Below are 25,947 nucleotides of genomic sequence, written 5' to 3' on the forward strand. Positions count from 1 at the left end.
TGAGAAGACATTGCCATTGCCAAGAGCCCCAAAAAACATTGTGTTCTGTGAAAGAGAGTTGTAGGTGTGTAAGTGTCTAGTTCACACTAGCACAACTGGAAAAGAGTTTTGCTATGTTTGGGTCGAAGGTACTGTGGGTAGAGGTGCTCAAGATGTAGGTTTGTGTCTGAAGCAATATATTGAGAACAATGTAAAAGAAAATATTACTGAGCTATTTTTGTGAGCAAATTCATATAGTGACCAAAACCAAAACATATAAATTGCCTTGATGTTGAAAGCTATTATGGAAAATTGTCCAGCTCTTACTTCTGTTTCTGCAAGGTTCCTAATTCCTGGGCACACATGTATGCCAAACAATGCCTACTCCATTAATGTCAAATGAGCTTTAGAAATTCAGTAATGCACATACTTACTAAGTGGCTACATCAATGTTATGAATACTTGTAGGAAAGGAAATCCTCTTGTTCTAACTTTCATGAAGACCAGTGATTTTGTTGGATGTTCTAAAATGCAGAGTAGCATTATGAACCATAAGGCTGACACCACAGGAAATAAAATTAACTGGATGCAAATGTGCAAAATAATGTTGAAAAAGGAAGGTTCATTCAATCTGCACGTAAAAGAAGACCATAATGATGATTCCTATGTCACTGAGGACCAACAGAAGAAACAGCCGGGAAGACCTTCTAACTCAAACTTTTATGGAATCTGTGAACTACAGTGGCCTCAAGGGAATGCCATTTCTATACCTAAACTTGAATATCTGAAATCTATGTTGCACTTGATACCCAATGATGCCAAGCACTCTTACTGGAGATGATCTAGTTGCCAATGACATCAAAGGATTTAATGATGTAATCTATTTTGAAGAAGTTGCATACTGATGGCAAAAAGGTTGTGTAACATGCAAAGCAGAAAACATGTTTCATATTACCTCTCTCCAAATAGTATTTCCTTTAGAATGAAATAAATAAATACTACTGAAAAATGTATTATTTTATGTATGTGCTTGCTATAACCATATTACCAACATCAATGTATCTACACTTGTTTGTGAACACAGAATTTTCGTTTGCTAACCACGTGATAATGATTCAAGAGATATTTGTAACACAACATTTCATAAGTATATACTATTCTTGAACATTAACATATTTTTAATACAGTGTACATAATTGCCTCTATTTTAACAAGTTTTTGGAATGATAGCTATTACACAGATTTTATAATGAGAAGGTTTACAAATGGATCAGTATGCCAGTTTGTGATTTTGGAGCTTGGATCACTATCGCTAATCATAGTTCAATTAATGCTCACATCTTAAAATAATTCAAATGAGATACAGACTAATCAGACTACCTATATGAGGTATTGCTAAAGTTTCACAACAGGTAGTTGGTTGGTTGGTTTGGGTTTAAAGGGACCAAACTACAGGGTCATCAGTCCCTTTTTCCTGACACAAACAAGGCTTAAGGTACAAAAACACCCAACACCACACACAAAAAGAAAAGGAATGAACAAAAAACAGGGAAAACACACACCACAAGGAAAAGTTAAAGAACGTATTAAAACCATGGAGCAAATGGTCTGGGCTGGCTGATCACAATAATAAAAGGGGATAAGCCAACCACTCCACAACACATTAAAATATCCACCCAAAATATACAAGGCGAGATGAACACATGTACAGAAAAGACGACCACCAAGATAAACAAATGCAAAGAAAGTGTGACAGAGTTAAAATGAAGAGAGGGCGGCGACCTTAGAGAGAAGGCTAAATGCCCACCCTTAGATGGTAAAATAAAACCCCCACTCATGAATAAGATCTAAAATAGATCTGCTGTTGAGGTATTGTCGCCCAGCATCAAAGGTAGGGTGCTGGGAAGGTTAAAAGTCCGCCACAGAGTGGCTAAAAGTGGAAAGTCCGCCACAGAGTGGCTAAAAGTGGAAAGTCCGCCACAGAGTGGCTAAAAGTGGAAAGTCCGCCACAGAGTGGCTAAAAGTGGAAAGTCCGCCACAGAGTGGCTAAAAGTGGAAAGTCCGCCACAGAGTGGCTAAAAGTGGAAAGTCCGCCACAGAGTGGCTAAAAGTGGAAAGTCCGCCACAGAGTGGCTAAAAGTGGAAAGTCCGCCACAGAGTGGCTAAAAGTGGAAAGTCCGCCACAGAGTGGCTAAAAGTGGAAAGTCCAGCAAGACATGGACAACAGTCATATGTGAGCCACAATGACACTGAGGTGGGTCCTCATGACTGAGGGGTAGCCATGTGTTAGCCACGTATGGCTAATGCTAAGCCACAAGATAAACACATATTTTTAGAGTCCCTGCGAGAGGCACACATGGAGGTCTTCCAACATTCATAGTCTCCTTAAGGGCATGCAGTTTTCTCTGCTTACTGAGATTATGCCATCCCATTTCCCAAAGCTAAAATCCTTGTGGCGTAACAATGATCGCAAGTCACTTACAGGGATGCCGGTCTCCAGAAGTGGTTTCCGTGTAGCCCGTTTCGCCAGCCTGTTGGCAAGTTCATTTCCTGGGGTTCTGACATGGCCTGGGGTCCACACCAACACATTGGAACAACTGGACCGTTCCAGGGCATAGATGGACTCCTGGATGATCACTACCAAAGGACGGCAGAGGTAGCACTAGCCGATAGCTTGTAGGCTGCTGAAGAAGTCAGTACAGAGAAGAAATGACTCACCAGGGCATGAGTTGATGCACTCAAGAGCACTAGAAATGGCCGCCAGTTCTGCAGTGTTTCCACAGCAGACATCTGGCCAGGAGTGCTGTTCAATATGTCCTCCACGAACATACATGAAGCCAACAAGACCATCACTCATCGAGCTGTCAGTGTAAACCATTTCATAGTCCCAGTACATGCCAAGAATCGAGAGGAAGTGACAGCAGAGAACTGCAGGGTTAACTGAGTCCTTAGGACCATGTGAAAGGTTCAGGCAAAGCTTTGGCCTAGGTGTACACCACGAAGGTGTACGTGAATGGACCTCAAGTATAGGCAACAACTCCACTTCAGACAGAAGAGATTGGATGTGAAACGCAACCTTAAGCCCTGACCTGGGGTCCGATGTGGGAGATGAATCGCTGTGGATGGGAAAAGGAAACAGTACTTCGGATGCTCAGGAAAACTATAAATGTGTTTGACATAACTGGCGAGCAGTTGTGCAAGCCTAACCTTCAATGGAGAGCCTTCGGCCTCCACCAGGATGCTGGTCACCAGACTTGTCCTCTAAGCTCCTGTTGCCAGTCCAATGCCACAGTGGTGCAATGGGTCGAGTAAACACAATGCTGAGGCCACACTGAACCATAAGCCAGACTCCTGTTCGGATGGCAGACTCAAAAGAAACATCGTGGAGCAGCCCTGGCGGAAATCGAGCTGACATGGAGTCAGTACACCAAGTGACTCCAGGACCCAACCCAACTGCCGACTTACTATACATTCTAACAGCTTACAAAAAACATTGGAGAGACTGATGGACCAGTAGCTATCCACATCGAGAAGATTTTTACCAGGTTTGAGCACTGGAACAATGGTGCTCTCCAGAAGTCCTGGGCTGCAGAGGGATATATCAATGGCCAAATAAGTGCCACGAGCCACACTGAAATGTGTGTGGGGCCCCAGTATTTAAGAGGCAGATGTCGAGTTGAGACAGAAAAGTTTCGACAGCTCTACCTTGGCCAGTTCGCCCAGTGCCATCCCACACGGGGTTAAAATCTCCCAAAAGTAGGAAATGTTTAGGGAGTTGATCAATCAGTGCAGCCAATGCATTCAGCGGTGCCGGACCATCTGGAAAAATATATACGTTTCAGACAGTTATTTCCTGCATCATCCTTATCCTGACAGCCAAAGCTTCAGGAGGGGTTTGAAGGGGCACAGGTTCACTACATACCGAGTTCAGGACATAGACAAAACCTCCACCTGACACTCTATTATAGTAACTATGGTTCCTATAATATCCCTTATAGCTGTAGAGGGCAGGAGTCTGTGTTGCTGGGAACCAGGATTCCTGGAGGGCAATGCAGAAAGCAGGTGTAAAGTTTAACAGTTGCTGTAGCTCAGCCAGGTAGTGGAGAAAAATGCCGCAATTCCTCTGCAGGATAACGTAATGTAAGGGTTGAGCGACTGACATTGGATGACAGGGCAAATAAAAAAATATTTGAAGATCAAGGAGCATTGGAGAAAGTTAGATTAGCTTGTACTAACAAATTAGGTCCATTTAGTCTCAAACCTGACAAATCGTCGGGCGTTCCATGGAGAAAATATAGTAGGCGTAATGCATTTAAGTTTGTGACATATTGTAAACCTGAAAGTAGTGCTGAAATAGGTAAAGTCGTGGGTAGATTTAGAAAAAGAATGTAAATGTAAAAATAAACTGTTTCAAGGTGTCAATCCTTTCTATATTGGTAGATGCTATTTTTCTTGACTTCCAAAAGGCGTTCGATACAGTTCTGCACTGTCGCCTGATAAACAAAGTAAGAGCCTACGGAATATCAGACCAGCTGTGTGGCTGGATTGAAGAGTTTTTAGCAAACAGAACACAGCATGTTGTTATCAATGGAGAGACGTCTACAGATGTTAAAGTAACCTCTGGCGTGCCACGGGGGAGTGTTATGGGACCATTGCTTTTCACAATATATATAAATGACTTAGTAGATAGTGTCGGAAGTTCCATGCGGCTTTTCGCGGATGATGCTGTAGTATACAGAGAAGTTCCAGCATTAGAAAATTGTAGCGAAATGCAGGAAGATCTGCAGCGGATAGGCACTTGGTGCAGGGAGTGGCAACTGACCCTTAACATAGACAAATGTAATGTATTGCGAATACATAGAAAGAAGGATCCTTTATTGTATGATTATATGATAGCGGAACAAACACTGGTAGCAGTTACTTCTGTAAAATGTCTGGGAGTATGCGTGCGGAACGATTTGAAGTGGAATGATCATATAAAATTAATTGTTGGTAAGGCGGGTACCAGGTTGAGATTCATTGGGAGAGTGCTTAGAAAATGTAGTCCATCAACAAAGTAGGTGGCTTACAAAACACTCGTTCGACCTATACTTGAGTATTGCTCATCAGTGTGGGATCCGTACCAGATCGGTCTGACGGAGGAGATAGAGAAGATCCAAAGAAGAGCGGCGCGTTTCGTCGCAGGGTTATTTGGTAACCATGATAGCGTTACGGAGATGTTTAATAAACTCAAGTGGCAGACTCTGCAAGAGAGGCGCTCTGCATCGCGGTGTAGCTTGCTGTCCAGGTTTCGAGAGGGTGCGTTTCTGGATGAGGTATCGAATATATTGCTTCCCCCTACTTATACCTCCCGAGGAGATCACAAATGTAAAATTAGAGAGATTAGAGCGCGCACGGAGGCTTTCAGACAGTCGTTCTTCCCGCGAACCATACGCGACTGGAACAGGAAAGGGAGGTAATGACAGTGGCACGTAAAGTGCCCTCCGCCACACACCGTTGGGTGGCTTGCGGAGTATCAATGTAGATGTAGATGTAGATGTAGATCACTAGACTGGGAAGGCATGAAACGCCTCAGGGTCACCTGCTGCCACCAGATGAGTACCTGTGCTACCAACATCCATTGTGTTTGAGTGCCCAGCCAGATCTAGGTCCTCAGCAGATGCCAGAATCTCCACCTCATCCTCAGACACAGAGCTTGTAGGTTGTGGTGGTGTGGGTGCCGCCGCAGTGCCTTGGTTATTGGCGATCTTTTTCTTTTTAGGTTTCTCTCGGTGCTCCTTAGGTTTGTCCATCTGGGAAGGCTTCACCGATTCAATCCCAGGGACTGAGGAGGACCGTGAAGCCCTATTACCAGCTACCTTTGGTTGCTTCAGCCACTGGCTGATGTCAGCTTTGCCGCTGGTAGGAACCTGGGAAGGGAGTGACCGAAGGGATGCCTTCCTGGCGACAGGAGCCAAAGAAGACTTATGCTTCTCCAGTTGAGAAGTGGGGGACCGACGTCCCCGATGGTTTGGAGGGTGTTGCTCCTGAAGTAGGATGTGGATAGACCTCAAGTATAGGTGGTAAGGGCAAGGACTCCACTTCAGACAGAAGAGACTGGACGCAAACCACAAATCTTAAGCCCTGAACTGGGCTGCCAATGCGGGAGATGAGCCAGCCGGCCATGTGACTCCAGGACCCAACCCAACCGCTGACACACTATAGACTCCAGCAGCTTACAAATAAAGTTGGTGAGGATGCTGGGCTGGTAGCTATCCACATCAAATGGCTTTGACCAGGTTTGAGCACTGGAATGATGGTGCTCTCCAGCCATTGTGATGGAAAGATGCCATCGCATCAGATCCGGTTGAAGATGATGAGGAGATGTTGTTTGTAGTTAGACAAGAGATGTTTAATCATCTGACTGTGGATCTGATCCAGCCCAGGAGCTGTGTCCTGTAATGTGCAAGGGTGCTGAGGAGCCTTCACTCTGCAAATGGGGCGTTATAGGGTTCACTGTGGCGTGTAGTGAATGAGAGGACTTTCCATCTGCCATTTGAGGGTGCAAAAGGCTGGGGGGGTGGGGGGGGGGGTGGTTCTCCAACAAAGAGGCTCGAGCATATTGCTCAAGAAAGTGCTTGGCAATCACATTTGTGTCAGTATATAACACATCATTGACGGTAATGCCAGGGACACCTGTTGGCATCTATTACCCAAAAACATGGATTGATTGATTGACTGATTGAGAGAGTATGGGACCAAATGACGAGGTCATCAGTCCAGCGATTCCAAAGGGGGTTACGTAAGAAAGAGTGTCGGAACGGATTCAGTCTGAGGAGTCAAATTGTAAAAGAATGAACATTAAACACACACAGTATAAGCATAAAAGGTGAGACCAAATCTAAAAACTGGAAGAAGGGGGGGGGGGGGGGGGGGGTGTGAAGACTGCAAAAGGAGTCTTAATCACAACGAACCCGCCCTTGCTCCAAGACGAAAGGAGAACCTTGTATCTGGAAATAAAAACCACTTTCATGGAGGAAACCGAGGACCAGGTCTACCATCCGTGGATCGTCCACTAGTATTCAATTTAAGGAAGCAGAAGACTATACTTAGCACAAAGGGTCGAAAGAAGAGGACATGCCACCAATATGTGAGAGATCGTCAGTCTGGTGCCACAACTACACTGTGGGGGTAGGTTGTTACATAGGAGGAGACAATGGGTGAGCCGGGTATGGCCAATGCGTAAACGACATAAAACAGTGGACTCCTTCCAAGAGGGGCGGAAAGAAGTGACCCAAACTGCAGTAGACTCCTTGATTGTGCGGAGTTTAATACTATGAGCAGTAGCGCTCCAGATGGCATTCCACTATTCGGCAAAGAGAGATTTGACGTAGATCCACATATCCGCAGCTGGAATCATGAAAGGAAAAGGTGGTAAGTATCCATTTCTCTAGCCAAACGGTCAGGCAATTCATTCCCTGGGATTACCACAACTCGGGACCCAGAGAAAGGCGACTGAACAGGTGGAACGCTCAAGGGCAGAGAGAAAGTCATGGATGGCAGAGACCAAAGGGTGATGAGAGTAGCATCGATCTATAGCCTGAAGGCTGCTCATGGAGTTGGAACAAACTAAAATGTTATGGACAGAGGCCTGAGAAACAAAAAGGAGGGCCATGTAAATGGCTAGAAGTTCTGCTGTAAATACACTACATGATCCTGGCAACAAATGGTGCTCGAAGCTCATAGGAGATGTGAAAGTGTATGCCATCTCATCAGTAGTCTTAGAACCATCAGTGAAAAGGATGGTGGCACCCTGGAACTCTGCAAGGATGGCACATAAAAGACACCGGTAAACCATAGGAGCAACGGAGACCTTAGGACCCTGGAAGAGAGCGGTCCTAATCCGTGGTCTAGGCACCATCGAAGTGGGAGCATAGGAGGAAAGACACATGGTGCAGTTCAGTGAGTGCAGATGGAGATCCCGGCAGAGGGTAATGAGAGACATGCCAACCAGCGATCCCACCCGTGGGCGGGTGTTAGGAGGGAGACATCCATCATTGGCGAAAAGCACAGGGTATGCAGGATAGTCAGGGAATTGGCGAATGGCGACAGCATAAGAAACAAGAAGTTGGCTCCATCATCAGATGTGTATAGTGCAAAAGACACCAATAGCCAGACGCACCCCACAATGATGGACAGGGTCAAGGAGTTTCAAAGTGGAAGGAGCTGCTGAGCCATAAACCTGACTACCATAATTGAGTCTAGACAAAACCAGAGCACGGTAAAGATAAAGAAGACATGAACGGTGTGCACCCCGAGATATGTGGGCCAGGAGGTGGAGAGCATTAAGCTTCCGCATACATGTAGTCTTTAGGTGACGAATGTGTGGCAACCATGTCAGCTTGTTATCAAAATTAAGGCCCAAGAAATGGAACTGTGTTACGTCAACAAGCTGGTTGCCTAAATAAAGTTCTGAATCAGCATGGATTGTGGATCGACGACAAAAATGCATAACCCGCACTTTGGCGGAGGAAAACTGGATGCCATGGGCGGTGGCCCATGTAGAGGCCAGTCGGATGGCTCCTTGGAGCTGGCACTCAGCAGATGCCATTGAGTGGGAGCTGCATCAGATACAAAAATCTTCAAGGTACAACGTGAGGGTAACCAGAGGCCCAACAGAGGTCACAAGCCCATTCATGGCAATGAGGAAGAGTGTGACAGCACAGAACCCTGTGGGATACTATTCTCTTGAATCTGAGGGGTGCTGATTGAAGTGCCAACTCCAACCCGGAAGAGCCGTTAAGATAAAAACTCGAGGATAAAAATTGGAAGGGGACCATGGAAGCCCCAGTCATGGAAGGTAACTAAAATGTGATGGAGCCAAGCCATGTCATACGCCTTATGTAGGTCAAAGAACACTGCAACAAGGTGCCGGCGGTGAGAAAGCCTGTCAGATGGCTGATTCCAATCGGAGTAAATGGTCAGTTGGAGAACACCCTGCCCAGAAGCCACACTGATATGGTGACAAAAGGCCCCAAGATTCGAGTACCCAACATAATCTGGAGTTGACCATCCTTTCAAGCAGTTTACAAAGCACATTTGTAGGGATAATGGGGTGGTAGCTGTCGAGAGACATTGGGATTTTCGCGTGCTTAAGGCCAGGGATAACTATACTGTCTCGCCATTGTGACGGAATAACACCCATGATACAGATGTGATTGAAAACCCTGAGGAGCTGTTGCCTCTGGGGAACATACAAGTGTTGAATCATCTGATTGTGAATGGAGTCCGGCACTGTGGCTACATCCCATGAAGAGCTAAGAGCCTGCACCGATTCCCATTCAGTGAAAGGAGCATTGTAGGACTCAATGTGGTGTGGGATGAAATGGAAGGGGGTCTGTTCAACTCTGTGTTTCTGCTGGAGAAAGACAAGAGGATAGGAAGCATACGACGATGCCATCACAAAGTATGTTGCAAGGTGTTCTGCGAGGACCAACGGATCAGTGAACAGAGCTCCTTGGATGTTCAGACTCTGGATATTTGACTGTTACTGGTGGCCCAGAACGCTACGGACCTTTGACCAAACCTGCGATAAAGAGGCATATGTCCCAGGGAGGAAACATAGTGCTCCCACCATTCCTTTTTATTCCACTTAATAATGTAACAAGCCATAGCACGAAGACACTTAAAAGTGAGGAGGTTGATCTGGAAGGGGTTTTGCTTAAATCACTGCAGCACCCATTGGCGGTCCTGGACAGCGACTGCGATGTCCTTGGTCCACAACGGTACCGGCCGATGATGAGGGGGGCCCTGTGGATAGGGGGACAGCAGTGCCAGCAGCATGAGGATGAGCAGCAGAGATGCCTTGCACGACTACATCAATGGAATTTGAGAGAGAGGTATCAAAGCGGACAGCAGACATGTATAAAGGCCAATTGGACCTGCGGAATGCCCAACATGGGGACCTGTCTGCCTCGCTGCAGCAGGGGAACGATAGTGTCACTGGGAAGTGGTCATGTCACAGAGGTCATCATGGGATGACCAATGTAGGGAAGCCACGAGGGCAGGATAGGAGATCGCGAGATAGATAGCAGAGAAGGTGCCATGAGCAGCACTGAAGTGGGTAGGGGAACCATCGTTGAGGAGATGCATATAAAAGTCCGTGATAAGTTGGTCGATTAGGATACCCTGAGACATTGATGTAACACTCCCCCACAGTGGATGGTGGGCATTGAAATCCCAAAGAAGGAGAAACAGGGGCGGGAGTTGCTGAAGTAAGGTAGGTAGTGCAACATAAGCAAGTGACCTACCTGGAGGGACACTGCAAATGGTGATTGCCATTGTCGTTTGCTCTCTAACCGCTATCACTTCCAAGGTGGTACGTAGGTGGATCCTGTCACTATGGACATGGGAGCGATCCAAAGTGCAGACCCAACCAGATGTTATCCCAGGGCCAGCACAGTTCTGACAGAACGCCCGATAACCACGTAAAGTGGGAGAGTGGTCATCACAGAAATGCGTTTCTTGGATAACAAGACAGAATGCAGAATAAGAGGAGACAAGATGTTGCATTTCCAGTAGGTGATGACAATAGCCATTGCGCTTCCACTGGATGATCGTGTGGTGTGAGTCCAACGTAGGCATGAAGGAGCTGAGGAGGTGGTCAGGTCACTTTGTCAGTAGTCGTCACCAACAAGGATGGGTTGACATCCATAAATAAGATGTCAGACTCAGGTTGCGAGAGAGGAGTTGGGACCTCTGGGGGCATTGGAGATGCCTTCTCTTGGGATTTATGTTTCTTCTTCTACTCTTTCTGAGGTGGAGGAGGACAGGACACAGGGGGAGTACAGGTATCTGCATGATCGGGAACTGAAAGAGAGTGGGCGACCTTGGGGCCCACAGATGGTGCGCCACATGGCCGAGTGGTGGTAACAGCCTTCTGGCCTGAGAGATGCAGGGGATAGGGTTCCCAGGAGGGAGCCTAATCACCGGCAGATGCTGAAGGAGGGAGCACTTCATCGGCCAGGGTGGAGGGGCCACACTCTGACGAGAGGTCGGTCATGGAAACGGCGTGGAGGTGGAGGGAAGAGTGGGGCAGGGCTGGGGTAAGGACAAGGGGGTAGGGGGAGGGGGAGGAGGAGGAGGAGGAGGAGGAGGAGGAAAGGAAGTAACAGAGGCGACAGTTGAAGATAGTGACACTGGATGGAGTCTCTCCTACTTCTGGCGAGCCTCAGTGTAAGACAAGCGATCCAGGGACTTATATTCTTGTATCTTCTTTCTCTCTTGTAAGCTGGGCAACCCGGTGAATGGGGGGAATGGCAGTCAGCACAATTAACACACACAGGTGGCAGAACACAATGGGTTCCCTCATGGACGGGATGGCCACACAAAGGGTCCACCGTACAGCGGGAAGACATACGCCCAAAACACAAGCACTGAAAGCACCGCATAGGTGGAGGGATGTACGGCTTCCCGTCCCATCTGTAGCACATAACCTTTATCTTCTCTGGGAGGGTATCTCCTTTGAAAGCCAGGATGAAGGTGCCAGTATTGGTGTGGTTGTCTTTGCGGCCATTCTGCACACGTTGAACAAAATGAATGCCACGCCACTCCAGATCAGCCCGGAGTTCATCAGTTTGCAGGGTGAGGTCCCTATGAAAAATGACTCCCTGGACCATATACAGAGATTGGTGAGGAGTGATAGACATTAGGATGTTGCCAAGACAATCACAGGCACAAAGAGCTACCGATTGTATAGCAGAAGCAGCTTTGAACAATAAGGATCCCAACTGAATCTTACTAATTGACTCCACTTCACCACACTTGTCCTCGACATTTTCCATGAAAAACAATGGCTTTGTGATGGTGAATGTGTCCCTCTCCGTCCTAGTACAGATGAGGTTTCATGGAAAACGTTTCAGCCCAAGACCAAGATGGCGAGCCTGGCCCTCCTCCCATGGGGTAGCCATGGAAGGGAAGGCTGCCGGGTCATACGAAACAACATTTAAGGATCCTTCACCATTCAAAGAGACGGACATATGAGAAGGGCCAGATTTTTGTAGCTTGATATGCTTCATGCACCAAGCATACACTCTGATACCACCCACTCAGATCAAGGGCTCTCCCCATGGGCACCACCCAGACACATCAAGGGCTGTCTGGCACAGCAGCTGTTGCCGGGAGTTCTGATGTTCCTACCACTCCTTGGCATACACGGGGAGGGAACAGCTCAGGTATCAGTAGTGTGATCCCTGTGTTGTCAAGGGGCTCAGCCTTATGGGTACATAACAGGCCCACCACACAGACTGGCTACACATGCTGGTGAACTAGCCAGGTGGAAGGGGGCTACGGTGGGGAAGGGAGAGTGGAGAGGAATCCACACTGCAGATGCTAGGGAGGGAAATCTTCCCCATATGGCTCACACTAAAAACAGGAAATTTAGAAGTGGAGGTCAAACCTCAAGTGGGGACCGAAATGCCAAAAGGGTGAAAGAACTGGCTAAAGGAACAAAATTGCAACCAATAAGGAAACCATGGGAATAGCCAGGTCAACATAAAGCAGAACACAGAGAGGGGAAGGAGGTGGCAACAGGGAAGGAGGGGGGATACGGAGAAGGAAAAGCAACTAGGAAATGAAGAATGAGCTGCAATAGCTTGGGCCCCCATGTGTGATAAGCACGAACACACGCAAGAACCATGAGCCGTCTGTGGGGTACCGAAAAAGATTTCTGATCTTCGTCCAGACTAGGGAACGTGACGCAGGGCACCCAATGGTCGACACTTACCTCTCCCAACACTCCTGTTTCCATCATTTTATAATCTGGTGAACACAGGCACAGAGCCGCTTAAAGGCTATTAAGTGCTCTAGGAATGGGTGCCACTTTTGTCGCTGTAGAGCTCGCTGACGCTCAAATTGCAGAGACGTCCGGCGATGGCACCATGTGGGTGAGATTCAATTGTGACAACAGAGGTGAAGGCTTCCCAGTCAGCCTTGTTTAAAGCCCATCTGGATAGGCGTCCATGGGCATGAGGCTGGGGGAGTGACAAAGATGGGGAAGTGGTCACTACCCCACAGGGAGTCATGTGCTCTCCAGTGGATAGATGCGAGAAGGCTAGGAATGCAAACAGAGAGATCAATGGCCGAGTAAGAGGTGAAGTTGTGACAGTAAGCTTTCGACCTCCCTACCTTGGCCAATAAGCATGGCGCCACCCCACAACATGTCATGGGCATTAAAATCTCCTGAAAGTAGGAAAGGTTTAGGGAATTGATCAATCAGTGTGGCCAATACATTGAGGGATACTGCGCCATCTGGAGGAAGATATACGTTGCAGACAGTTATTTCCTGTGTAGTCGTTATGCTGACAGCCACAGCTTCAAGAAGGGTTTGAAGGGTCACAGGCTCACTACATACTGAGTTCAGGACAAAGACAAAAACTCCACCTGATACTCTATTATAGTCTCTATGGTTCCTGTAATACCCCTTATAGCCACAGAGGGCAGGGGTCCGCATTGCCAGCAACCAGGATTCCTGGAGGGCAATGCAGCAAGCAGGTGTAAAGCTTAACAGTTGCTGTAGCTCTGCTAGGTGGTGCAAAAAACCGCCGCAATTCCACTTGACGATTACATGATCATGAGACTGGAAAGGCATGATACAATGAATGCAGCAGTCTACACCTCAAGGTCACCTGCTGCCACCAGATGAGTATCTGTGCTGTTGACATCCATTGTGTTTGAGGGCCCAGCGAGATCTAGGTCCTCAGCAGACGCCAGAATCTCCATCTCATCCTCAGACACAGAGCTTGTAGGTAGTGGTGGTGTGGGTGCCACCTCAGTGCCTTGCTCCTTGGGGTGCCTTTTTCTTTTTAGGTTTCTCTCGGTGCTCCTTAGGTTTGTCTGGCTGGAAGAGCTTCACTGATTCAGTCTCAATGACTGAGGAGGACCATAAAGCCCTACGGCCAGCTACCTGTGGTTGCCTCAGCCACTGGCGGATGTCAGCTTTCCCACTGGTAGGAACCTGGGAAGGGAGTGACCCAAGGGATGCCTCCCTGGCGAGAGGAGGCAAAAAAGACTTATGTTTCTCTGGCTGAGAAGTGGGGACAGACGTCCCCGATGGTATGGGGGGAGGGGGGGGGGGGTGTTGCTCCTGAAGTAGGTTGTGTAGAAGCAACAGGGAGGGAAGTGCCTCCACCATCAAGGAGGCAGGTGGAGTCTGACGACTCAGAATGAACTGTACACAGTGGAACAGAAGATGGTAGAACCATTGTCTTAGTGACAGCATAGGTTGATGTCATATGCACAGCATGCAGCCTCTTGTATTTTCTCTTAGTCTCAGTGTAGGTCAGTCAGTCCAGGGTCTTGTATTCCATTAATTTTCTTTCTTTCTGGAGAATCCTGCAGTCTGGCAAGCAAGACGAATGGCGCTCTCTGCAGTTGACACAGATGGGAGGTGGGGCATAAGCAGTATTGGGATGCAAAGGATGTCAACAATCCAGACAGTTGACGCTGCAAGTACAGCGGGAAACCGTAGGCTGAAGTACCAAAACTTAAAGCACCTCATCGGGGGAGGGATATATGGCTTTACATCACAGCGGCAGGCCACCACCTTGACCTTCTCAAGTAATGTGTGACCCTTGAAGGCCAAGATGATGGCACCGGTGGCAACCTGATTATCCCTGGGATCCCGATGGACGTGCCGAATGAAATAAAATCCTCACCACTCTACATTGGCATGCAGCTCATCGTCAGACTGCAGAAGAAGGTTCCTGAAAAAAAAAAAAAAAAAATAAATATGATACCCTGGACCATATTGAAGCTCTAATGGGGCATGATGGAAACAGAAGCATCCCCAGGTTGTCACAGGAAAGTAGTGCCCATGAATGGGCAGAGGATGCTGTTTTTATCTCGACTGACCCTAACCGCATTTTGGACAAGCCCTCCACCTCTCCGAACTTGTTCTCTAAATGCTTCACAAGAAACTGATTTTTCATTGACAAGGAATGTTCCCCATCGACTGTCATACACACGAGGTGCCGGGGGGGGGGGGGGGGGGGTGAATAAGCTTCACTGTCATCCTTAGCCTGGCGTTCCTCCCATGGTGTGGCTGGGGGGGTGGGAGGGGGGGGGGAATTTTGGGTCATATTTCTTAGAACTCAAGCTATATCTTGGCCACTTAGAGACTGCTGGTGTATGACCACCAGCAAGATATGACATACTACGCTTCATGACATGTCATCTGACCCGACACCACCCACTCCAACCAGGTGCCCTACACTCGGGCAACACCCAGCTACAACAAGTGCCACCTGGCAGGATGGCTATTGCTGGGAGTCCTGATGCTCCAGGGTGACAGGCATCTACCCCTTGGCATATGTAGGGAGTTAACAGTGCAGCCATCAGCAGAACAGTCCCTGTGTCGTCAGGGGCTACAACCAACAGGGTACATGGCAGCCCCACCACAATGGACTGGCTACCATGCTATATATCAGGTGCAAACCAGTGAAGAAGCCCTTTACCGTTGACAGCACAGAAAGTGATACGGCACTGAGGATGGAGGAAAGTGCACCCAATTAGGGTGACCTCACTCAACAGCTGGAGAATGAGTTGAAGCGCAGATTCACGTTGACAAAGGATGTGAGAGTTCTCAGCACAGGATGGACGCTATGCAATGTGCAAGGCGCCCTTCCCCAATTGGCTCCCTCTTCAGGAAAATTTTGAAAAATGGAGGTCAAACCCTACAGTGGACCATCACATAAAGGCCAGAACACGTGAGACTCCTTTTAGTCGCCTCTTAGAACAGGCAGGAATACCTCAGGCCTATTCTAATGCCCGGACCCGCAGAGGAACAAGAGATATTGACAAAGGGCCTCTAGAAATAAGAGGGGAGCAAACAAATTGTACCCCACCAAGAATAAGAAGGAAATTAAAAACTTTCTTGAGCCTCTGAAGTTCCTACTATTAATTTAAAAAGACAAATATTACAAAGATTTTACAGAACAAGTACATTTCCAAATTGAACAATGGGGTTTCCTACTTTGGTCTGAAAGCGGTATCTTTTGTATTTTTTTTTTTTTTTTACTGAAGCTGAAAGCATTTTTACACATTTCGTATTTGTTGTACTCAATATCATTAACAATTATGATAGCTTGGGTGTAGGAGAGTTGCTAACAATTCTGCAAGTTGTACACATTGAGTTAAGTATTTAGAAGCTTTTCAGTATCAGTGCCCCATTTCCAAATCATTTGCACACTATTACACAATCTTGAATGATTAAACTGATCAGAGTGAGTGGTGGTGTTACAAACTGTATTAAACCTTTTTCTGTCTCCTTTCCAATATCTTCTTTTCTTTTCTATGTACAGGGTTATTACAAATGATTGAAGTGATTTCACAGCTCTACAATAACTTTATTATTTGAGATATTTTCACAATGCTTTGCACACACATACAAAAACTCAAAAAGTTTTTTTATGCATTCACAAATGTTCGATATGTGCCCCTTTAGTGATTCGGCAGACATCAAGCCGATAATCAAGTTCCTCCCACACTCTGCGCAGCATGTCCCCACCAATGAGTTCGAAAGCATCGTTGATGAGAGCTCGCAGTTCTGGCACGTTTCTTGGTAGAGGAGGTTTAAACACTGAATATTTCACATAACCCCACAGAAATAAATCGCATGGGGTTAAGTCGAGAGACCGTGGAGGCCATGACATGAATTGCTGATCATGATCTCCACCACAACCGCTCCATCGGTTTTCCAATCTCCTGTTTAAGAAATGCCGAACATCATGATGGAAGTGCGGTGGAGCACCATCCTGTTGGAAGATGAAGTCGGCGCTGTCGGTCTCCAGTTGTGGCATGAGCCAATTTTCCAGCATGTCCAGATACACGTGTCCTGTAACGTTTTTTTCACAGAAGAAAAAGGGGCCGTAAACTTTAAACCGTGAGATTGCACAAAACACGTTAACTTTTGGTGAATTGTGAATTTGCTGCATAAATGCATGAGGATTCTCTACCACCCAGATTCGCACATTGTGTCTGTTCACTTCACCATTAAGAAAAAATGTTGATTCATCACTGAAAACAAGTTTCACACTGAACGCATCCTCTTCCATGAGCTGTTGCAACCGCGCTGAAAATTCAAAGCATTTGACTTTGTCATCGGGTGTCAGGGCTTGTAGCAATTGTAAACGGTAAGGCTTCTGCTTTAGCCTTTTCCGTAAGATTTTCCAAACCGTCAGCTGTGGTACGTTTAGCTCCTTGCTTGCTTTATTCGTCGACTTCCGCGGGCTACGCGTGAAACTTGCCCGCACGCGTTCAACCGTTTCTTCGCTCACTGCAGGCCGACCCATTGATTTCCCCCTACAGAGGCATCCAGAAGCTTTAAACTGGGCATACCATCGCCGAATGGAGTTAGCAGTTGGTGGATCTTTGTTGAACTTCGTCCTGAAGTGTCATTGCACTGTTATGACTGACTGATGTGAGTGCATTTCAAGCACGACATACGCTTTCTCGGCTCCTGTCGCCATTTTGTCTCACTGTGTTCTCGAGCGCTCTGGCGGAAGAAACCTGAAGTGCGGCTTCAGCCGAACAAAACTTTATGAGTTTTTCTACGTATCTGTAGTGTGTCATGACCATATGGCAATGAATGGAGCTATAGTGAATTTATGAAATCGCTTCAACCATTTGTAATAGCCCTGTATATCCCAAATTTCCTATTTCTCCTCTAACATCTTGCACACTTCTTCAATCCACAGTAACTTCAGACATTTTATCTGTCCTTTGTCTACCTTGATGCAAGGGTTAGATGAACTACTTCCCCATATATCTGCATAACCTGCCCAATTAGTTCACAATTTTGAACTTTTTGTTCTCTCTTGAAGGAGAAATTTTCAAAAATTCCAAATGCTGTATTTCCAACAGTGTTTTCCAAGTTCTGAGTTTTTCACCTCACTGTTGTTCACTAATACTGTAAAATCTCACAAATTGCCCTTTTTCTTCCACTGGTAAACTACGATTAAGTGAATGAGATTCCCAAAAGTACTGCCCACTGCTCAGAAGCATTCAAACAATAGAACACAGTTACTCAACACTTCACCTCATCCTTCCATACTCCTTGATACAAGAGACTGCACTCAAAATGCAAATTTCAGGTTTCAACATACTTTTGGGCAGGTGTCATCATATTGTCGTTTATGAACATGAATTGATAGATGCCGTAAGCTTCAAAATGAAAAATGAACAGCAAACAACATTCATAATTTTGTACATGTGCCTTGCATTTTATAATTATTTCATCGCTTTACTCCATTTCTATACCAGAACACACAACAACAGCAGGAAGAATAAAAAGGAGCCCAAATAAATAGAGTACATCCCATTTGCCAGCAGGCAAAGCAGGGATCTACCAAATCCTCAACTGATGTGGCAAGGCATATCTAAGGGCAACTGTATGCAAGATGGAAGAGAGGTGCCATGAACATAGACACCACACTGAACTACACTAGCTCTGTTACTGTCTACAGAATAAAAACTGGCCATATTATAAATTAAACGAAATCAAGATACTCAGGCAATATTCTTCCTTCTGGGATCGTGTGATTAAAGAGGCAATTGAAATTAGGGTGCAAGATGATCTGATTAACAAAGGTAGTAGCCTACAAGTGCATCAGGCATGGAACCCTGCACTGAGCCAAGAAAAAGAGAAGCATTCCCATACAGTGAGGTCCATACGCAGGGGTGAATGTGCAGAGATTGAAGACCATGGTTTGTAACTGAGCATCTCCACTCCTCTCCACCATTACCACCCCATCATGGTGGTTGCATGGGTAGTGAAAGTTGTGAAGTAATGGCGGGGCAACTACCAATGTATACAGGGTGCCAACCTGAGCAGAGCAGCAGCCACCAGGAACCCTGTGTAGATGACAAGTCGGTATGCCTAAATATAATGTTGAACTTGAGACGTGACCCAGATAGACATCTTAGAACTCTGTAAGTTAGAAATATGCTAGGAAAAATATCAAATCATTTAAGAAACCAAATGATTTAGCAATGCTGTTGTAAAGTAGGTTCTGAAAACTAAGCACCAGACAAGTATTTCCATGTTATTTCATCCCTGCTAGGTCTAAGTGTGTTGGGTGGCCAAAACTAGCCACAAAACATGTTTGTGGCTGGTGGCAGTCTTCCTCAGCAATATTTAAAATATTGCAATGCCAGAAATGGTAAGAGTGTGAATAATGTGCAGGAAAACAACACAAAGGTAAACACTTAGTCTGGTTGTTACAGAGAGTGGGACTGGTCTTAGAAACTTGGATTGTAGTTATTATCAAGTAAGGGCTATCTTTTGCATTATCTCTATTGTTAAGCCCCACTGGTACAATGATTTCTACTAAAAATCCAATGAACAGAAAATTACATATGCTTAGGAATAATTTTCCTGTCAATACCCAGAAATAAACAGAACCAAAAACATTGTTTGGAAAAATGCTTAATTGCTATTGGATTAATAAATTCTGAAGTTCTAGGTTTTGGATTAACTTACCTTTGAATCTATCTTGAAGCCTTGTGAGACAGGATCCTCTATTAAAACTCTTCCTCCTATTCCTTGGAAACAATAGATAAGTTCCTGGAGCAAGACAGTTTCTGGTACTCTCATCTTATCTGAAATATTGCACTTTCCAAATTAATGTAACATTTCAAAGTATGTATTTCAATAGCATGTAAGTAAGAGAATTACGTTGAGATTCAAATATCTTTACAAGAATGAAAACAGATTTCAGTGAAATACAACTACAAGCAAATTGATACATTCATAGAAATTCCTGGATGGAGCGATGTGTAAGAAGCTTTCACACTAGCTTTTGAGCACTAGCTCTTTTTCTAGCAATAGTACACACATTCTCTCACACACAAGAGCTAGTGCTCAAAAGCTAGCTAGTGGGATTGCTGTTTTCTGTTACGTATTTCTGTGCTCCTCACATCAGTCTGCTATAGATGAGTGGTTACCTTTCCTTAATTTTACTAACTGATTAATTCACATCCTCAAACAAAACAATATAATGATTGTTAATTGCCCTGCACACATGATTTTCATTTCAGAACGTTTTTTAATAGTTAAGATGATGTGTAACTCATATACAAGTGGTAAGATTAAGAGTTCATCACATCATTAATAATATTTTTTTCACATTTCTCTGTACTTTGAATAATATACAAACCAATAATAAATAAGAATCACATTACTGTGTTGCCTCTTTAATGTTATTGCCATATGTCAAGAAGCGACAGAAAATTTAGTTAGTGAAACACCTATGGATATTGAACTGCCATTCAGACAAGCATTCTAGAGGTTCTGAGCACTGATGGTTGTATTATTGGAATCTTCTTTTGCAATAAATCTTTACAAGTGTATACCAAGAAATTTATAAATCTGAACTACATCCCCACCTACCACATATTGCAGAAGTGCAACTTGGAAGAAAGTGCTCATTTTATTTGCTGAAATTTCAACATTCATATTCCAGATTAAATTCATATTCATTTGCAGTGCACATATTACCTAATGGTATTTGTACCAACATGTGTGAAACCACATATTACAAAGTAATTTGGGTCTGTCATTAGAGACAGTGTATTACTGTGGAAAAGCTCCAACAGAGTATCTCATATACTGAAGCTAAAGAAAATGATTGTGACATCCACGTGGATTGAAATGAAATTACAATGTTGCCACCTCTTCTTTACTGATCAGCCTGCTATCCCTTCCATAAATATTAACGAAATTATACTCTTACACAACAGACTGAAATAACATGAGAAAAATCATTTTGGACTTACTTACAAGAAACAGAAAAAACCTTACACTTCCCTTGCCAGTTGAAACTATGTGATCACAGTTCACAATTTATGAGAAGAAAATCTACAGTAAAAAATAAAATAAATTAAAAATGCACCATGTCTACAAATTCATGGTTTCAAAAGTTTCAGTGCAGTAATTTTATAGCTCCAGTAATATTAGTGTATTTGCACTGAACATATATGTTCCAAATTATCAGAAATAAGTCACAACAGCACAGTTCACTAATTTTAATTTAAACACATATCTGCAGTTACCAATTTTATGTCATTCAATTGTAAAAAAAAAAACATTTAATTTACATATTTTATCTGATAAATTATTACGATTGCATCAAAATGAAAATGCACTTGAGACAAATAAAATTATGAGACAGAGTTTCTGGCTAGTATTTCACTTCAGAGGCATTTTTTTACACACACACACACACACACACACACACACACCACACACACCACACACACCACACACACCACACACACCACACACACCACACACACCACACACACCACACACACCACACACACCACACACACCACACACAAACACAATTTACTCTCGCAGATACTGTTTAAGTCACCAGCTGATATTAGTCTAAAAAAATATGAATTCTAAATAAATTACGTCTTTCAAAGTGACATTGTTAATACTATGTTAAGGTATTAAAATCTTGTGCTGACTTGATAGAACCATCCTTGAGCTATCTTTGGCAGAAAATATCTCTTTTATCATGAACAGAGTAGACACTTAAATAAATTGTAGTGAAATCCATCTGAGCTTTAGAAACTACACTATCCTAGAGCTTTCAGAATTAATAGTTTCTTTCTTGGAGAGGAGAGAGGGATAGTTTAGGGAAGGTTAAAAAGATGAGCAGGTCACTCAAACCCCAGGATGAGACAGATTCATTTGCTGTGAGGATGAGGGAAAATAAGGATGATAAGGTGGCTAAGGTGGCTGTTAGAGAGAAGATGGTGAAAGAACTGTATAACACAAGAAAAGGTACAATTCTCAGATACTTTGAGAAGTATTTGAATAAACTAAAGTACTCAGAGCAAGACACTGGTATCTAATAAGTCAATACTTTGAGTATCCTCTGAAATTACGAAATTTAGAAGGCCACTGGTACTTCATCAGCAAAAACTGAAAGAACTAGGTGAAGGAACACTCCAAGTCAGTGAGTTGACAATACAAGGTATCCAGTATGAACTTAATGAGTTGCTGCAGGCAGGAAATGGCACAAATGGAGGGAAAAATCTTAAGGGGGGCATAACAACTTTTAATGATGCACTTTCTGGAAGACAGTATGTTATGCTGGAAGGCGTGAAGTACACCCAGTGTTTTTCATAAAATTTTTCCACAGTGTATTACCACAAAAATGGACAGAAAGGTAAGATCAGATTTGTTGGATGTTATATACAATGACATGCTACATTATGGGCAACAAAAGCAGTTGATGAATAAAATATTTTGGGAAAACATTCCTATGAAAATGTTGGTTGCACAGCATTCAGGAGAATGTTTTCAATTCAAAACTGTATGACACAAGGAAAGGCAAAATTCTCATATATTTTGAGAAGTATTTGAATAAACTGAAGTACTGGAAGCAAGATACATAATAAATTGATACTTCAAGGATCCTCTGAAATTAGGAAATTTAGGTCTTAGAGCAGAAAGTGGGTGCAATTCATGAAGTGATGTAAAATTATCATATAAACAATGAGTACAGGATAAGTGAGGGAACCACAATGTTGAATGGCAGAGATATACGGTGCGAGAATAAAGAGAAGAGATGAATAGACATGGTCACAAGGCAACAACAATTGCAGGCATTGTCAGTCAAATATGATAATATATCGACCAGGGAATAGAAAAATATCTTAAGTATTATGGTCATAGCTATTATCAACCCATGGATAGATCTGAATGTTCTTCATGTTGATTTATTTCACTGAAGACAGAAAAAAAGAGAAGGTATTAACCTTAACTGTAAGTAGCTTCAAATTAATCAGAGGGGTGGCTACAGGATTAAGGCACTTTAACTGAAATTCCATATAGAGTTGGAACTAAACAGAAAAATTGTGGAGCATTCCTTTTCAGTAGTTGAAGATTTGTTGGCCAACTTTCTTGCAATTTGAACTTTTGTGGCATAAGAACTTGCTGTTCAATGTCTCAACCAGAAAGTGTTTGTCGAGAGAGAGATAATTGGGAATGACTTACAAAGCTCCAACGTGGCACGTGGATGATTCTGTGATCAAATTAAAATAAAAGTAGTGGGTACTGAATATAGGCCATTACAAGAAGTATGTACAGGATAATGAGGAAAACTGAATGTAAAGGAAGCAATCTAAGGTAAAGTACAAGACTCTGATTAATTGCCACATGAGAACTAAAACCAAAAGATATCCCGGGTAGCAATTCTCATGTTTCAGGAACAATTATTGATATCTAAATAAAATGTATGTCATCTGGAAGTGGGGCCCCATGAACCTTTTTGTTACCCTACTTAGCCTATACCTTGGGCCACAATAACAGACGTAAACTGAGGTGTTAGACAAATGTTAGATTGGGAGATATTTGAAAATCTGAAGACTGCATATTCTAATGCTCTTAAATGTTTCAAGAACATGAGGTGACATCCATCTAGTTCAGGATACTAAAAAACATGTGCTCAAGAGCATGAGAAATGGCCGCAAGCTCTGCAGTAAAAACACTGCAGCCAAATGGCAAGGAGTGATGTTCAGTATGTCCTCCATCAACATATGCAAAGCCTACGTGACCATCAGCCATCAAGCCATCAGCATAAACCACTTAATGGCCCTGGTACACATCAAGAATCGAAAGTAAGTGATAGCGGAGAGCTGCATGGTTAACGAAACCCTTATGTACATGCAAAAGGTCCATGAGAATCTGCAGCCTAGGTGTACACAATGGACATGTACATGAACTGACCTTGAACAGACATGGTAATGAGAAGGACTCCAGTTCAGACAGAAGGGACCGGACGTGAACTGCTATCATAAGCCCTGACGTTGGCCACTGATGCAGGAGATGAACTGCTGTGGGTGGGAAAGGAGGCGGTAATTTGGATGCACAGGAGAATTACGAATGTGTGCAATATAACTGGCGAACAGTTGTGCACAGCTAACCTTCAATGGAGGGACTCTTTCTAAAAGCTCCCGTCGCTAGGTGAACACCCCAATGGTGCTCTGGTTCAAGTAAACGCAACACTAATGGCAGCGCCAAACCATAAACCAGACTCCCATAGTCAAGGCGGGATTGAACGAGGGCAGTGTAGAGCTGCAACAGCGTTGAGCTATCTGCACTCCAGATGGTGTTGCTCAGGTGGCAGAGGGTACTGAGGTGCTGCCAGAACCTCCGCTTCAGCTGATGAAGATGAGGTAGCTAAGTCAATCGGGCATCAAAAACCAGTCCTAAGAATCAATATGTCTCCTTTACAGTGAGTGGATCATCATTAAGGTAAAGTTTTGGTTCCAGATGAATGGTGTGACGCTGACAGAAATGCATGATACATGACTTCACGGCTGAAAACTGGAAGCTGTGGGCTAGAGCCAACGACTGCACCTAGTGAATGGGTTCCTGTAGGCACCCCTCAGCAACACCACTACTGGAGGAGCAGTTCGAAATGCAGAAGTCATCTGCATACTGAGGTGGTGAGGCCGACGACCCCACAGCTGCTGCTAGACAGAAAAATAGACAGACACTCAATACAGAGCCCTGCAGAATGCCATTCTCCTGAATATGGGGGAACTATGGGAGGCACCAACTTGGACAAGGAAAGTACAGAGTGACAGGAAGCTTTGGATAAAATTCAGGAGCAGGCCCCGGAGACCCCACTGATACAATCTGGCAAAGATATGTCGTCAGGTCATGTCGTATGCTTCAAGTAATTAAAAAAAAAGATGGCAAACAGATGTTGGCGGCTGGAAAAGGCTGTTCAGATGGCAGACTCAAGTGACAAGATTATCAGTGGTAGAGTGACCCTGGCAGAATACACACTGACATGGGGCCAGTAGGCCACGTGACTCTAGGACCCATCCCAACCGCCGACACACCATACATTGCAGCAGCTTAAAAGAAAGTTGGTGAGACCATGATGGGAGAGTAGCTATCCATATCAAGCGGGTTTTGACTGGGTTTGAGCACCGGAATGATGGTGCTCTCCAGCCACTGCAATGGAAAGATGCCATCCCACCAGATCCAGTTGAAGATGACGAGGTGATGGTGCTCGTAGTCAGATGAGAGATGTTTAATCATCTGACTGTTGATCTGATCCAGCCCAGGAGCCGTGTTGTGGCAATTTGCTAGGGTGCTGAGGAGCTGCAACTCTGCAAATGGGGTGTTATAGGGTTCACTGTGGCGTGTAGCAATGGAGAGGACTTTTCTTTGCATCAGCCGTTTGAGGCTGCAAAAGGCATGGGGGTGGTTCTCTGACGAAGAGGCTCGAGCACAATGCTCAGAAAAGTGCTCGGCAATCACGTTTGTGTCAGTAGATAACACGTCATTGATGGTAATGCCATGGACACCTGTTGGTGTCTGGTATCCAAAAAGACGTCTGATTTTCATCCAGACTTGGGAAGGTGACGTATGGCACCCAATGGTCGACATGTACCTCTCCCAACACTGGTGTTTCCATCGTTATGGAAGCTGGCAGACATGGGCATGGAGCCGCTTAAACGCTATTAGGTGCTCTAGGGAAGGGTGCTGCTGATGTTGCTGTAGAGCTTGCTGACGCTCTTTAATTGCCTCAGTGTCTTCCGGCGACCACAATGGGACTGTCTTTCGCCAGAGGCAACCTTAGGAACAAGGGATCGTGTTTTCCATCGCAGAAACGATCGATGTAGTGACCTGCTCAACAACAACATCGATGGAACCATGTGGGGGAGATCGAACAGTGACAGCTGTTGTGAAGGCTTCCCCACTGCCTTGTTTAAAGCCCATCTCGTTTGGCGGCCATGGACATGATGCCGAGGGAGTGACAGGAAGATGGGCAAGTGGTCACTACCACACAGGTATTCATGTGCTCCCCAGTGAATAGATGGGAGAAGGCCAGGACTGCAAACCGAGAGATCAGTGGCTGAATGTGTGCCATGTACCACACTGAAATGTGTGGGGGCACC

General features: G+C 44.8%; 1 protein-coding gene across 1 annotated transcript in view; it reads right to left on the reverse strand.

Moving 5' to 3' along the window:
• Window positions 1–25,947, reverse strand: part of LOC126470779 (gamma-tubulin complex component 3-like) — a 223,444-nt gene that overhangs the window by 175,584 nt on the left and 21,913 nt on the right. The window contains exon 2 of the mRNA XM_050098787.1: window positions 19,496–19,614. Within this exon, the coding sequence (XP_049954744.1) occupies window positions 19,496–19,614 (119 nt within the window). The remainder of the gene's footprint in view (window positions 1–19,495; window positions 19,615–25,947) is intronic.

This window comes from Schistocerca serialis, chromosome 3 (genome assembly GCF_023864345.2).
Source record: "Schistocerca serialis cubense isolate TAMUIC-IGC-003099 chromosome 3, iqSchSeri2.2, whole genome shotgun sequence".
NCBI classification, from domain to species: domain Eukaryota; kingdom Metazoa; phylum Arthropoda; class Insecta; order Orthoptera; family Acrididae; genus Schistocerca; species Schistocerca serialis.